The following is a 15,420-nucleotide window of genomic DNA, read 5'->3' on the forward strand; positions in this document are numbered from 1 at the left end:
CCCCAAAGTTTGGTGTCATCGGTGAACTTGGCCAGTCCACTCCTGACTCCAATGTCCACATCATTAATGAAAATGTTGAACAGTATGGGTCCAAGGACAGAGCCTTGAGGGACCCCACTGGTCACAGGGGACCACAATGAGTGACTGCCATCGATTACAACCCTCTGGGTCCGACCACGGAGCCAATTTCCCAGCCAGCGGATTGTGGTGGATGATGTTTGGTTGGTTTGTACACACTCATCCTCATGTCATAAAGATGAGGATGAGTGACTATCAGTGAAAGAATATGCACTGTTTATATCATGAGTTCATTTTTTTGTGTATCCACCATTATATTCTGGTTCCTACAACTTTCTGTGATGCAGTGGGTCTTGCACCTTAGCTCTCTTGCACTGCTAGACAGTGCTCCTGTAAGAATTTTCCAAATTGAACCCCACAATGGTCCGTCTGTCTCTCTCTCCTTTTAAATCAAACACAACTAAAACATCACTAGGAAGGTACAGCAGAAGGCTTTGATAGAGCAAAATTAGGTGTAAGCCAGCTTCCAAACACAACCAAAGCCTTTACACACCATTTATAATACTGGGCCTAGGACAAGAAAAGTTAAAATGAAATGGGGAATGAGAGTAAACCATCTTGTGCTGTCAGTGGGTGGTGGACACTTCGAAGTAATGAGCAAGACTTGCTTAGGTCTCCTACAGAATGACTCTGCGGGGCTAGTTTTAGGGCAGGGTTCCAACTGGATGGAGGTGCCTCCCTTCAGTCCTAGATAAGGCTCCCAATAAACAGGAAAGCAAGACTTGTTCAGCAATTAGTGTTCCTGTTGTCTAGGTCTCAGTAGCTCCATGCCTGGTATGCTGGTATGTTGTGGATCCCATATGAAGTACATAATCTCTCCATACCACGTACAAAGATGCCTAGATGCCAAGGCACCCCCCACATACCTAACAAAGGAGCCAGAATGCCTAGGTGCCTATGTCTTTCATCCACCTGGCTCTAGAAACCTGCTAAGTCCTAGTTGGAAGATGCACAGGTGACATTCACGGAGGAAGGTGTAGCCTGTTACTGAAAAACAATGTTGGCTTTTCTGGGTTTAAAAAATAACCAAATAATAAGCCATCAGCCAAACTGAGCAGCTTAAGAAAAAAATATTAGGGTATGAAGATGTTGATCCGTAACTCTCAAATCTTGTTGCAGATGATGCACAGATGATTAATGCTCTGGAGCACATTGACATCACTTAATCAGAATGACACTGTAATATTGCCATGGGGGGAGGGAGGGGAACATCCAATCCCACTGGTACAATTTCACACAAGGTAGCACTTAACAGCGTAAGTGAATCTTTGGCAGGAAGGGAGAACTGAATTGCATAGTAAGCGACTTTTCATTATGTGCTTCAAACAGCAAATTATGAATAAGATCATTAAAACACAAAAAAAAACTGTCAAAATAGTGAGTTCTTTCCTTCACCATCCATTCACTCTTCTCCACACAAAACACGGTAAGGACTCTTACCATATTTTACATAACCAATATATACAGTATATACTGCATGAAAACCTTCTCTCCACTTGTGACTTGTGCATCTTTTTTTTTGACAATTACCTAGTTTTTGCAGTTCAGACGAGCAAGCACATGGTTCTGCCTACAAAATATAACTGTTTACTACTTACTGAAAACAGAAAATACCCATTATAGGGCAGGGACCAATGTTTTTACTCATTTTATAAAGCATCTAATACAGTTTAGGTTGCTTGAACAGATATCTAAGAACAGGCTACCTAACTGATAGGATAAAGATTTGAAAAGTCGATCACTAGAGTTTTAAAGCACAGTTCTGCGTAGAGAACTACATCTGCAAAAATTGTATATGGAGCTCAGTATGCTAACTCAGTGATTCAAAAAATATATGCTCCACTTACAAGGGTTAGAGGAAGTGTTTCCCCTCTAATTAACAGTCTTGCAAACCTTCTTTTGAACTCAGATAACTTAGTGAGGTGCTTTATTTGTCACATATCATCATCACTAGTAATAAAGACCAATTTACAAAGACTAATTGGAATTAAAAAACTTGACCCCTTAAACATTATAAGTGATACATAAAAATTATGATCTACAACCCTCATACTCTGTGAAACAATAACAGTGTTACTCCTACAACCGTTATGTGATTTTTTTTTCTGGTACTATGAACACCTGCCTTTTAAGAACTAAATGGATGCTACTGGATTCACTTCAAATGGGCTTTCCAACAGTCATTAATTGGTAATTGACTATGCTGCTACTTTCTCACCAAGTCCCCTATAACTACCCTTCTAGGGAAACCATGACAGCTACAACTGTGCCCAACATGCTCTTGATCCCCACCATAATGGTACAGAAACATCATTCATTTGTAGCAATGACTGATCATTAAAACAAAGCCACATGCAAAATGGCAACCCAGAAGTAAAAGGCTCCTTAAAAGATGTTTAAGATTACTTACACTGAATACCTTAACATCCTTCCTACTTCGTATTTCTTCCACAAGTCCCAGTGGCTTGCCTTTAGGTATTGGTATGGTCCCAAGTATCACAGTCCCTGAACCGACCAGAGTTTGACGAACGGCTTGAATAAAAGACTGACTGAAGAGTTCCATTTTACCAATCTCATCTATTACACAAACTTTTTTCCCCGTGCCACTGTCAAGATTAACCTAAAGAGAAAATACACAAGAGATTAAAAACAAGAGAGTTTTGCATCAGCACTGAAACAACTGTTGCCATTTGCTGTGACAGAAAAGGAGGCAGAATAAGCTAGCTCAGGAGTAACATTTCTAGAAAAAAAACTGTTGCTGGAAATTGATGGCACAGACGTCATCCAGTCACAAAGAATACCAGCAGTCAGCCAGCCTGTAATCTAGCAAAGCAACAGGATACTGAATAAGGAAGGGGTGGCAGAACATTTATTGTCCCTCGTTAAGTCTTGCATTATTATAGCAGAAAAAATCACCAGACTGCTCTGTTAGATACAGCTTTATATGTTCCTTATCTCGGGATCAGTGCAGAGGTTCCAAAGAAATACTGTCCTGTGGTTAATTTTGTGATGTGATGTAGGTGAGGAAGTTGTGATAAGCAAGAGAATTTGCTCACTGCCCTTATCTCCCAAAGCACGAATCTATTCTCAGTGAAAGGTTGCTCCTTATGACCAAGTCATTGATGTCTAAACTAAGTTTTTTTAGAAAGAGGAGAATGGCTGTATTCCTTTTATCCACCTCTGAGAATGAAGGTAAACAACCAACTATGGTAAGAAAGTACCCAGGCTGTGCACAGATGATTTGTCCTCCAAGGAAAACTGACCTGCAAGGTCTCAACAGCTGCTACCACTTAGCACACATATGTGAAGGAGGTTAAATCTGACATTTCGCCCCTTCAAGATAACTAACCCTCTTTAAAAATTAATCCCTGCAATAGTTATCCAGTTACTCAACCAGGGCACTTCCAGTCTGTCTCCCTTTCCTCATACCAGCAAATCATTTTTCCTTCTTTAAACTCCATTTTTTAACAAATCTTATGATATATTCCTTTGTATTATAGGATGTACACATTAAAATAAGTACAGTTGTGTTTAATTTGTTCGTATGAAGTGGATACTATATCAAGTAAGATGTGCCTCAGTATGATGGAACAAGAGGCCAATATGTATAAGGAAATGGGGACAACACACAAAAGCTAGGGTTAATTGAAAGGTTATACTATAGATAAGAATACAAGTTCACTACTCTCTTCTGAGGAAATTAAATTAAAAAAAAAGAATCAAATTTCACTATTTGTGTTTGTTAGGGGCCAACTGACCCAAGTCAAAATCTTCACAGTTAATCCATGAATAACTTCATATACCAACTAACTACATAACTGAAGAAGAAACCAATTTAAACATTTTCCCTTGTGAAATAGAAGTTCTGAAGAAAATGGAAGAAATGCATAACATGCTCCCAAAACCTTTCAAAAGTGAGTCCCTACTGGACAGCTGTTTTATCTAAAACCCTTTCAGAGATCAGTGAGCTGAAAAGCTAATGCCTGTCATTAGATCAAGTACTAAGAAACTGAATTTTCACTCTTGTACAGAATCCCCTGTCCCTTTAAGTGAAGTTTACAGAGCTCCAAACGGGAACACACTCTAGGATCCACACTTTCCCATTTGAAGTAATGGGAGATGTCCCTTGAAGACTAAAGCTGTGGATAGATATACTTTTAACTATTTTAAGAGGCAAGGAGGACCTGCTGCTTTGGAGCATGTATCAGCTGTTCTGATACAACTGCTAGATCAGCAGGAGTATTGTGTGTAAGACAATGCCACTACTTAGAATTGGCTTTAGCTAGGGTATAAACAGACACTGCCAAATGAAGGGGGATCAGCTGTGGCAGCATGTGTCCTGGTACAGCTGATCCCACTTCACTGGGTGAAAAAACACGCGCTGTCCCACAGGGTCCTGTGAGACAACACTCAGGGCATCTCTATGCAGACAAAGGAATCCCCAGGCACTCCTCTATTAGCAAGGAGACCTGGGGGTTCCCTTTTGTAGAGATGTGTTTCCAGAATCTCAAACTCACTCCTGTATGGTCCCAGGAAATTCCAAATAGGGGAACCCAAGCAGGAACTCCTTGGGCTTCAGGGGCAGCTGGAGAGGATGGGAAGCTCTGGGCTACTGTCTTAAAGCAAAACAGACATTAGCTGCAAAACAGGTGGTATTTTGTGCTGCTGTCACAACCACAAAATTTGGGCACTTGTGGGGTAACAAGAGGCACAATGTATCTGCATGGCCTTTGTGCTGCCATAAAAAAATTTAATGGTGGCACAAAAGTGATATCTGTTTATGCCCCTAGAATACTGTGGGCAGTTGTGGGCTCCACACTTTAAAAAGTATGTGGAGAAATTAGAGAGGATCCACAGGCACATGACAAAAATGATAAAGGATCTGGAAGGCAAGCCCATAAGGAAAAGTTGAGGGAACTAGGCATATACAGCTTGCAAAAAAGATGATTAGGGAGGGACTTGGTAACACTCTTCAAATATCTTAAAGGCTGCCGTAAAAAAGATGGAGAACTACTTTTCTCCCTTGATGTGGAGAGCAGGATATGAAACAATGGCTTCAAATCTTAGAGCTCTAGCAATAAAGTAGATTTAGATTGTATATCAGGAAGAACTTTGTTACTGTTATAGCAGCGAGGCAGTGGAAGAGACTGTCCAAGGAAGTTGTAGAATCTCTTTTACTAAACAATTTCAAGAAGAGGTTGAGTAAACATTGGTCAGGGATGATCTAGGAGTGGCATTCACGTTGAGGGTTAGACCTGACGGCCCTTGAGGCCTTCCAACCCTATGATTCTATGATCAAAATAACTGGTGTCTTAACATTTTTCAGTAAACTGTACTGGAGCCACGTGACACTGAGAACACTAATGATCTTGTATATTTTGTTATTTCTACACTCTCCAGTAAAAAAAAGACTATCTGCTATATAGTGCTTCCTATAGAAATATCAATAAAGCCCCACAAAAATATTAATGAGACATTTGTGGATTAATTACTCGTGCTCCAAGATTAGCATACTTTTTCAATTAGTCTTCAACCCATCCATGCTCATCCACAAAAAAACCCTCTCCTTATATTTCTACTTTGCTTCCCCTGCCCTTAATTTTGGTCTATTCTTATTCCCGTTCACTATTATCCTTCCCTTTTACTCTTTCCTTCCCCCACTTCGTACCACGCATAGCCATGGTCTTGTTGCCACTGAATCATTGAGAATGTAATTACTGATTAAATGAAAGCAGAATCAAACCCTTTCTCAGGGCTGGGCTTTCCCTTTGACCCTGATTCTCTCTTTCTCTCTTCTCCCCTCCACCCCCCCACTGATCCACTGAATGCTTGTAAAAAAACTCCACTAGTGAATTATTTTACACTCTTTTATTACTATATTAATTGCACTAGTCTAAGTCCTTATATAATAAAGTCTTTCTCTACATTTTGAACCTTTACTATACAATAAGAAAGTATTACTAGTGTCTCTTCCGTTATGTCCTCCTGCTCCCTGTATTGCCCCCATCCTCCTTATCCACACACTGTTGAAATATTTTGTTCCTTCTCCTGATACCTTGAAGGGCAAAAACCAAAACCTTCGCCTTGTTCCCTGCATCTTTTATCTCCGTTCTCAGTGCCCCATGGAAGTTACTCTGTTCTCCATTTAGCAACACAGAAACCACTGAGGATTTCTAGTAGTTATCCCAGCAGCTGTTGCCCACGGTTTATTAGAAGACTAAGAAAATCAGGTCTGTTCTTGTTTAATTTGGGGTAAGGGGGGCAAAGGTGGAAGTGGAGGCAGAAGTTTCAGTAAGGACATTATTGACTACCCAACCATCCCAAGTGGAAAGGAAGAGAAAGATGGTGCAGAAAACAAGGGAACACATACTGGATGCATTAAATCATTCTCATTATGGGAGTTCTCAAACATCTGGATGTACAAATTTTGCCATCAATAACTTTCGTAAGTGAAGAAATATTATTCCCATTACCATGTGCAAAGAAATATTATTCCCATTACCATGTGCACAGCCTGGAAACAAAAACTGTGAATCCAGACCCCAGTGTACATGACTGGGTGGTAGTCAGAACATTTTCATTCAGTGATGATGGCAACACTTGTTCTGTGGAACATGCTTTGAACAGACACTTCTCAGAATGGAAACCAGATCCAAGAAATGATTAGTAATAAAGATTCCCACAATGACACAACCAGATTGCTCCTTAAGCAGCAGTAGAAGATTCTCAAGTTAGTAGAACTACCAGCAACTGAAGATGCAACAAGTCCACAGGTAGTTTCAAAAAGGGTAATTTAACATTTTTTTAAATACTGTTTCTGTTGGAAGCATTCTCTCCCCTTTTATAGGTGGAGAAAAGTTGATCAAGTAGGTCACTGCAAGGGACAAATAAGTTTTGGCTTTGCGGCCAGCTTTCTGTTGGGGGACCTATGGAAATGCTTCTACCAGAACTCTGCAGAAGATGGGATCCGCAGAAATAAATTGAGATGGCAATTCTCTAAAGGCAACCTCTGCTGCCAAGTCCTCCAACATTACAGGTTTGGAAGGACTTCAAGGTTCATCTAATCCATCCTCCCTTCAAAACTAAACAGAACGCACTGTTACTAAACCATTCCAGACAAATGCCTGTTCAGCCTCTTTTTGCAAGCTTCCAATGAAGGAGATTCTACAACTTCTTCGGACAGTATGTTCCAGTCTTATACTTTGGTTAGGAAGTGTTCTCTGAGATTTAATCTAAATCTGCTTTCCTGAAGTTTCAATCCACTGCTTCATATCTTGCCTTGTGTGGAAAGGGAGAACAGTTGTTCTGCCTTTTCTTTATGAGAGCTTCTTAAGTATTTGAAAGCTGCTACCCTGACCACCTTAATCTCTTTTCCTCCTAACTAAACATACCTGTTTTTCTCAACCTTTCCTCAAACATCTTACACACCAACTTCTTTACTGTCTGAATCCTCCCACACGTCTCTCTTTCTTAAAAATATCAAGTCAAGAAGTGGACACAATACTTTAGCTGAGACCTAACTAGGGCCAAGTAGAACGATATTATCATGTCCGATGACTTACAATATTCCATTTAACGCAGTCCAAAATTACACAGTTTGTTTTTCTTTCTTGGTGGATTTAAGGGGTGGGGGAGGAAGAAAGGCAGGGAGGAGTGGGGACAGGGGAAGGCAGGGTTGTGACTGCATCACATCATCAATTTAAATTTGTGTTTAGTCTGTAATCCACTACAACCTTCTCTTCAGCAATGCTACTGACTAATAAGGTCTCTCCCATTTTGTATTTGTGTATTTGGGTTTTTCTTTTTCATGTGTAGCTCCTTACATGTCTTCGTTGACTTTCACTTTATTGTCTAGCACCCAGTTTTCCAACTTAACAAAAAATCTTTTGAAATCTAATGTTCCATTATTACTTGCTAACACCTTGAGCCCATCAGACTTTCTGATAATACTTTTCAAATAAAACTACTTCCTTTTCAGAAGCTTTTACTCACATTTCTCAGCACAGGAAGAACCAATTGCTCAAATGAAACTAGGTCCACTACGTACTGCCCAACACGATATTCACGTCTTGCAATAGTTGAATCAGAACTGAATTTAAAAACAAAGCCAAACATTTTCTCATAAATCAAAGAAATCATGAACATGGTGAAAATCTGCAGCAGTAATTTTAACTGGGCTTTACATGAGTGGTTATCCTAATAAGCCACATTTCCCCCTACATTCCTTGGCTAATATTGAATATCATACTGCAGGTGGCAAAATTAATTTTATTATATATGTTTTTCTCTAAGTAATTGGACATCCTGGAAGTTACTTGACATCAGTAAGCTTTGTGGGAAAATTCAGAAAACAAAGACAAGAAGCCAAAGGGTACCTGCACATTAAAGACAAAGTTGTGATTGCAGCTCACATATACCCATTTGAAGAGATGTGTATACATGAGCTGCCCCTAGAGTACTGCTTCAACTATGCTTCAACTATCAGCATAGTTGAAGCAGTCTGGAGTTGAGTTAATGGGCTATAAAACCTGCCTGGGAAACTGAGTAAACACTTGTGGAGGGTGAGCCCACACTGAACTCTGTTGCTGCAGCTATACCATTATTGGTTCCCAAACTAGCAAATGTCAGTGGTTATCAACCAGGGTGCCATGACATCCTGAGTTGCTGCAAGACCTTTTTAAGGGTGGTGGGGCTGCAATGCAATATTAGCACTATTAAATGTGCAAACGCCAACAGAGGATTCCTAAGATAAACCAGAGATCTCAAATAGGAATCCACAGCATCAAAAATATTTTGATCTGTTGTGGTCTTTCTGAGTTCCTTGCAACCAAAACTGTTATTTTTCTGTAGTCAAAAAATGAGCGAAAGCTAAGAGCTGGTATTTTTTTAAGGGGCTGCCTTGACTCTAAAAAGGTTGAGAACACCCTTTTGACTGCAAGGTACACATGCACCTAGTATAAGCTTTTGCATGGAGTATGAAATGCTAAGAATGTGTTTGTGAAGCAGAAGACATGAGCCCCTTTATATCTGAAAGTGGGGATCTGAAATATTTGTTTTCTTGAAACCCTACTTATAGGATTTGAAAGACAGCCAGCAGCTTATTGCAGTAAGTTTATTTCAACTTGTCTGTCGTTAAATTTCAGCTTCTAACTCCTTTATATTTGAAGGAAACAGTAGTATTTTTTTTCCAAATAAGAGGCAAAAACACCATCTTGGATCATGAAACAATAGTATGCTCTATATTATTATAGGATAAGTCAGGTCCCAGAGTGAAGTGGCTGGAACCAGTATATTAGTTGCTCTATACCTTCTGTAGTCATTTGCAACAGTGTGAAGGGGATCTTTCTGATTTGTTAGGTATTTTTAGTGTGCTCTGCAGTGATACGAGCATCAGTGTAAAGTGCTGGATAGAAGTCAATCAGGCCCAGAGAATCTAACATAAGACCTAAACATGCAAACCCTTTTCATGTAGAAATCCTATTGACTTCAAGGGGCATGACACATAGAAGGGTCACAGGATCAACTCTAAAAGCAGCAGGCACATGACAGTACTAAAACAGCATTACCCAACTTTTGATAAAGTTCCCCGTCCTCCAGACAAAGTGACAACATCAAATCCTGTTCTCCTGCCATCCTCTCTGACTTCCTCTGTATAAAATCCATCAATAGGGATTCCAGAGGATTTCAGAGCTCGAGTTGCTTTCTGGATCAATGTAGTCTTTCCAACTCCTAAAATTAAAATAAAAGGAAACAAATGAAGTGTCCATTATTACACATCTTTTACACTAAAGTGAGATTTCAAGTTCCAAGGAAGCATTTGCATTTAACAAAGAGACGATGTACATGTAACAGAGAGACATGTTATATATATCAATTATTTTTCTCATTATTTCATCAAATATTCAAATTTCATTCTGAAGCAGGGAAAATAAACAGAAGTAAAGTTTCCTGAGGTTGATTTTTAATTTTGAAAGCTTATTAGTTTTTGAATAAGTCTACACTGCACTGAAGCAAAGACATACCCAAACTAGCACTCTCCAGTCCCAGAACAGAACTACCCCTAACCTTTTGGCTACATCACAAGTAAGTCTCTTGGCTAGATCACATTTTAAACTCAAATTTATGTCTTCCCCATCACACAAAATCCAGGGTTATCACTTACTCTTTATCATACCAGTGAATTCTTCTGTCAAAATAGGTTTATTTATGGATAAGTGTCACAAGGTGTGAAACATCTCACAGAACAGGTCTTTACACCCCCAGCGGCAAAAAGCATGAGCCAGATTTCAAAGGTGTTTTGGTGCCTGAATTGGCTGACAGATGCCTTCTGGTACATTCAAAGGTGTGCAGGCACCTAATAGCCAGCATTTGTTTTTGCAGAAACAAAGTTTTTAAATGCACAGTTAAATTCTAGTGTCTGTGACAAACCCTACAGCTGGTTTCAGGGAAAGCAGGTCATGATATAGACAGGGTTGTAATGCAAATGAAGCCAGAACAATGAAAATTGAGAGGGGGCCAAGGACATGACTTATGAAGAAAGACTGAGGGACCTGGACTTATTTAGTCTAGAGAAAAGGAGACCAAGAGGGGACTTAATAGCAACCTTCAACTGCCTGAAGCAGGGTTTAAAAGAGGATGGAGCTAGAGTCTTCTCAGTGGTGGCAGATGACAGGACAAGGAGCAGTGGTCTCAGGCTGCAGTAAAGGAAGTTTAGGTTAGATATTAGGAAAAACTCTCTCACTAGGAGGGTAGTAAAACACTGAAAGAAGTTACCTGGAGAGGTGGTGGAAGCTCCGTCCTTGGGGGTTTTCAAAACCTGGCTAGACAAAGTCTCGGCTGGGATGATCTAGTTGGGGATGGTCCTGCTTTGAGCAGGGGCTGGACTAGATGACCTCCTGAAGTCCCTTCCAACCCTAATTTTCTATGATCCTAAAACAAGTGTAAGTGTTTAAACCAGGATACAATGGCTAGTGGGGCCCTATCAGCTTCATAGTGCTCTAAGGCCTTGTCTCCACAAGAGAAGTTGAACCAATAACTAAATAAATGTTAAATCTTCGATTTAGTTATCTTAATTTAATAGTTTACCAACACAAGGTGAATTTACTTAAGATAGGTTTAAATCAGTGTATGTTAATCTACACAGTGGGGAGGGAGAAGATATTAGCATTTTAACTGGATACATTTTTAAGTCAATTTTGCTTAAACCAGCATGGAGAAGGCCGCCTCAGCCTCTGGTGTTGTGCAGATATGATGGTCCTGATTTTCACCCATGCACTCACTTCCTTGCATCTTCTGCAGTCATTTTTACCTGTGTGGAGTAGGTGTAAAGCATTCCTGGAAGAGAACAGGAGTATTTTACACCCGTTCCACATAAGGATAACTATGGAAGGTGTGAGGAAATGGGGAGAATCAAGCCTACTGTCTTATTTCCTGAACCTGAATGAGAAGGACCTAAGCAATAAGGACTGTCCGTTTATTAATTAACCTTGTAACAAAAGGGCAATTGTATCTATGTCCATTTTACCTCAGCAGTAATCAGATTCTCCTACAGTGAAAACTACTCAGTCTCTTAACTCAATCTATGCATTTGGGATTCTGATTATTGCTTCAAAATAAAGGAACTGTATTACCCCATAAGTGTACCTTATTTAGATCAGAAGTACTAAATCATTACTATTAAGTTACAGAAAGTATTAAGAAAATCACTCATGCTAGTATTTTAATTGATGTGGGATTAATGGTCTAGGTGTTTATCAATACCCAAATGCAGGACAGGACCCAAGGACACAAGAGGGAAACTGGCTGGAAATACGTATTACCTGGGATTAATTTACAGACTCTGTTGAATGAATTTGATGTTTCCAACCTAAATAAGAAGATGAGAGAAGCAAGATACAGGTCTGCAAACTGCAGCTCACATACTTGATTAATTTATGGCAAAAGGTTTTTCTTGGGTGTTTCAATAGAGCATTTAGAAAGTAAGTGTATATATTTACACACACACATACAATACAATCCCCAAACTGTAGCTGCTCAAATCAATGATGCCAAACTTAGACCTCACTCCGACCTGCTACAATACCAACTTTGGGCCAACGGCAACAGGATCCCTCTGGCTGTCACCTACAGACCCCAGCTTATACAGCTAAGACACATCATCAATGCCCTCCAACCCTTTCCGGAAAAGGGTGACTGTCCCAAGGTAGCCTTTGGGGACAAACCTGTCCAGGCTTACAGGCAGTCCCCCAACTTCAAACAGCACCTCTCAAATAACCTTAACGAACTCCTATCCTCACCAAGGCATGTCTATATGTACTTAATTTCTAAATGCTCTATTAAAACACCCAGGAAAGAAATGTGTGCCATGAGACAGTCCAAAGGCTGCCCTAAATTAAAAGCTGTGTGTGCATATGTACACATACGAGGTGTTGAAGGGGGGTGTGTGTGTATATATGTGTACATATGAGGTTTTTAAGGTGTGTGTGTATATATGTGTACATATGAGGTTTTTAAGGTGTGTGTGTATATATGTGTACATATGAGGTTTTTAAGACTCAGGCAGACAAAGCCTTGCCTGGGATGATCTAGCTGGGGCTGGTCCTGCTTGCAGCAGGGGGTGGGCCTGGCTGGGGTGGCTGTAATTATACATTCACATCTATTCACATGCACGTGTAAGAGAGTGGTGTGTGTGCCATTACACATGCACACACAGCTGCAAACAAGCAGGGGCACGTTCACAATACACACACACGAACACACGTGGGCACACACAGGCAGATACGAGTCGGGGTGGGTGCAGTGATGATACCCACCCGCACATGTAAACGGGTCATTATACACACACGCATGTCAAAGGACGGGGTGGAACTACGCACATGCGTGTAAAAGAGGGGGCGCGTGTAATTACACACACGCGCGAAACAGGGGGAGGTGTAATTACACGCGCTTTGCACACACCCGCACGCCGTGCCCACCCCCGGGACGCGGCAGGCCGGCGCTGGCTGCAAAGCCGCGGCCGGGCAGGCCCCCGCAGCTCCCGCGGCCCCTGGGGCGGGGCGGGGCGGACAGCGCACGGCCCCTCACACGAGCCGCGGGGGCGCCGGCTGCAGCGCGGCTCCCTCCCTCTGTGCCCGCTGCCCGGGGGGTACCTGGGGGTCCCGTGAGGAAGACATGCTTGGCCATGCTGCGGCCCTCACCCTGCGCGCCCGCACTGCAGCGCCTCCCCTGGCCCCGCCGGAGCCCGCGCCGCCGCCTGCCCTGCTTCGCGGCCTGCCCCTGCGCTTCGAGCCTGAGGCTGCTGGCTCTTGACGTAATCCCCGAGCCTCTCTCTTTTTCTGTTCATTTCTTACAGCTGAAGGTGTATGGGCCTGTGAAAAGCTCAGTGATCCTTTCAAAAGAAAACAGGACGTTTCTAGCTCTGCGTGCCTGCTGAGAAAAGCTTGGGGAATATGTAATCCTTTATTTTAGTGGGGTTTATGACAGGCACTTTTGAAAACCCCTGCCTAGCTGGATGATTAGGTATCCAAGTACTTATTTTTAAAAACCTGACCCTTAGAAATAGCCTTTTTTCCTGGCAGGCTCTCTGTGGTCAGGTGAGGCACTGGTGCTACAGCCTTACATTTAAATGCCAAGTGGCTAGTGGGAAGAATTCCCCAGAATAAGGCATTGCCTGTAGTAAACATGCCATTTAGCTTCTGAATTGGGCAACCTTGAAAGTAAATTGCTTTTTTTTTTCCCTTTGCAAAAGTGTGTGCAATGGATACTGCAAAGAGCCTGGAATGAGAGGAGGGTGTAGGTAAGGAGGACTGTTCATAGTCAGCTTGGCCTATTATAGTTTTAAACATGTTTATAGCAGGTATGTAGAGCCTTGTACAGGTGTTTCCCCTACATTTAAATAAGTAAAGTAACTCCAGAATGCCAGGAAACCAGTCAGCTGAAGATCAGCAAAGCTGTCCTCTTTTTCAAAGTCCATTTGCTGAGCTACAAAGATGCAGTTAACAAACTTGGGGAAATCTAGGAGGTTAATACACTAGACTCTGGCGAGGCTGAGCTAATTGGATTGCAAATGGAAACGAATTTAGCAACTTTGAAAAAGCCTCTTATGGACATCTGTGCATATCCCAAAACACCACATGCATTTGGCCTCATTATTTGTTTGTGCTCAAAGCACCAAGGTAATTGAACAGGAGGAGGGAATACAAGTGAGGACAAAAGTGTAACGGCAAAATTCTGTGGAAGTCTGCACAGAAAATCTTGGGAAAATACCTAGCTTTTTAAGTATTGTTAGTTCTTCCCTCTCGTGCAAATCCAAAAATGTATCCAAATTAATTCAATATAAAAACCCTGCTACATACTTTTTGGTGCTTGCTTTCATCAGATTGAGTCTCTCTTTCAGCTCACTGCCTCTTTCTATTATGCCTTTGTTTTCCAAGTGTCATCATTCTCCATGATTTAGGGCTTATCGTTTTCACACAAGTAATGAGTATCCTTTTTTAGCCTTGAGAAGTACACAGATCAGCAATAGAAAAGTACATCACAGTAGGCAGGAATTTCCATCATTTGAAAAAAACAACAAAAAAACCTCAAGTATTTTTCATGTGTACATCAGGCGTGACCGCTTTCCTTTGCTTTTTTTTTTTTTTTTTTACCAGTTGTAGGTTGAAGGACAGCCCATTTTTAGTTACACTTTCTGCATCTCTAAGTGTAAAAGTATGGGTGTTGGGAACCAGGTCGGTCTGGAATGCTAGGTCATCTAAAAGTGTGATGGCTACAATAAATTATTTTAGCGTATAATAATACGCTTCTTTAGTGTATAATAATTGCACTTCTCTGGCAGTTTCCTTCTGAGGAACTGAAAGTTCTTTCCAGACACAAGTAAAATAAATTCTTGCGTTACCTTTATAAGGTAGGAATTCTCATCTCCAGAAACTGAAACAGGGGGAGATTAAGAGCCAGACTGAGTACAGGACTTAGATTCAGGATCTTCAAGGAGGAATCCAAAATTAGAGACCTATGTTCCCTAAGTAGTATATGGAGAGAATTACATTTCTCAGGAGGTATGTCTGTACTACACAATACCATACCATTTAAAGCTATCCAAGCTAGCTTGGGTACCAGAAGCACAATCATTGTGTTACATGGTGCTTACATTTGAAGGCACAGAGAGAAGTGACAATTTTCTCCCAATCTAGCCCCTGAAAACACTCCACAGCCATGATTTAACACAAGTTCATGGCTTCAGAGTACTTTAAAAGGCCTGATTCCATGACAATCTGAACCCTCGTTACATGAGGAATCTCTTTCCCAGAGGACTGCAAATATAGCAGACTATAAGTGAGCCCT

General features: G+C 41.1%; 1 protein-coding gene across 1 annotated transcript in view; it reads right to left on the bottom strand.

Moving 5' to 3' along the window:
- The window catches only part of NTPCR (nucleoside-triphosphatase, cancer-related), an 18,527-nt gene extending 5,206 nt beyond the window's left edge, over nucleotides 1-13,321 (bottom strand). The window contains exons 1-4 of the mRNA XM_019549853.1: nucleotides 13,227-13,321; nucleotides 9,645-9,807; nucleotides 8,071-8,167; nucleotides 2,489-2,698 (exon numbers count right to left, since the gene is read on the bottom strand). Of these exons, the coding sequence (XP_019405398.1) occupies nucleotides 2,489-2,698; nucleotides 8,071-8,167; nucleotides 9,645-9,807; nucleotides 13,227-13,260 (504 nt within the window). The 5' untranslated portion in view covers nucleotides 13,261-13,321. The remainder of the gene's footprint in view (nucleotides 1-2,488; nucleotides 2,699-8,070; nucleotides 8,168-9,644; nucleotides 9,808-13,226) is intronic.
- Nucleotides 13,322-15,420: the final 2,099 nt, after the last annotated feature.

The sequence above is a fragment of the Crocodylus porosus genome, unplaced genomic scaffold (assembly GCF_001723895.1).
Source record: "Crocodylus porosus isolate Cpor-Errol unplaced genomic scaffold, CroPor_comp1, whole genome shotgun sequence".
Taxonomy (NCBI): Eukaryota; Metazoa; Chordata; order Crocodylia; family Crocodylidae; genus Crocodylus; species Crocodylus porosus.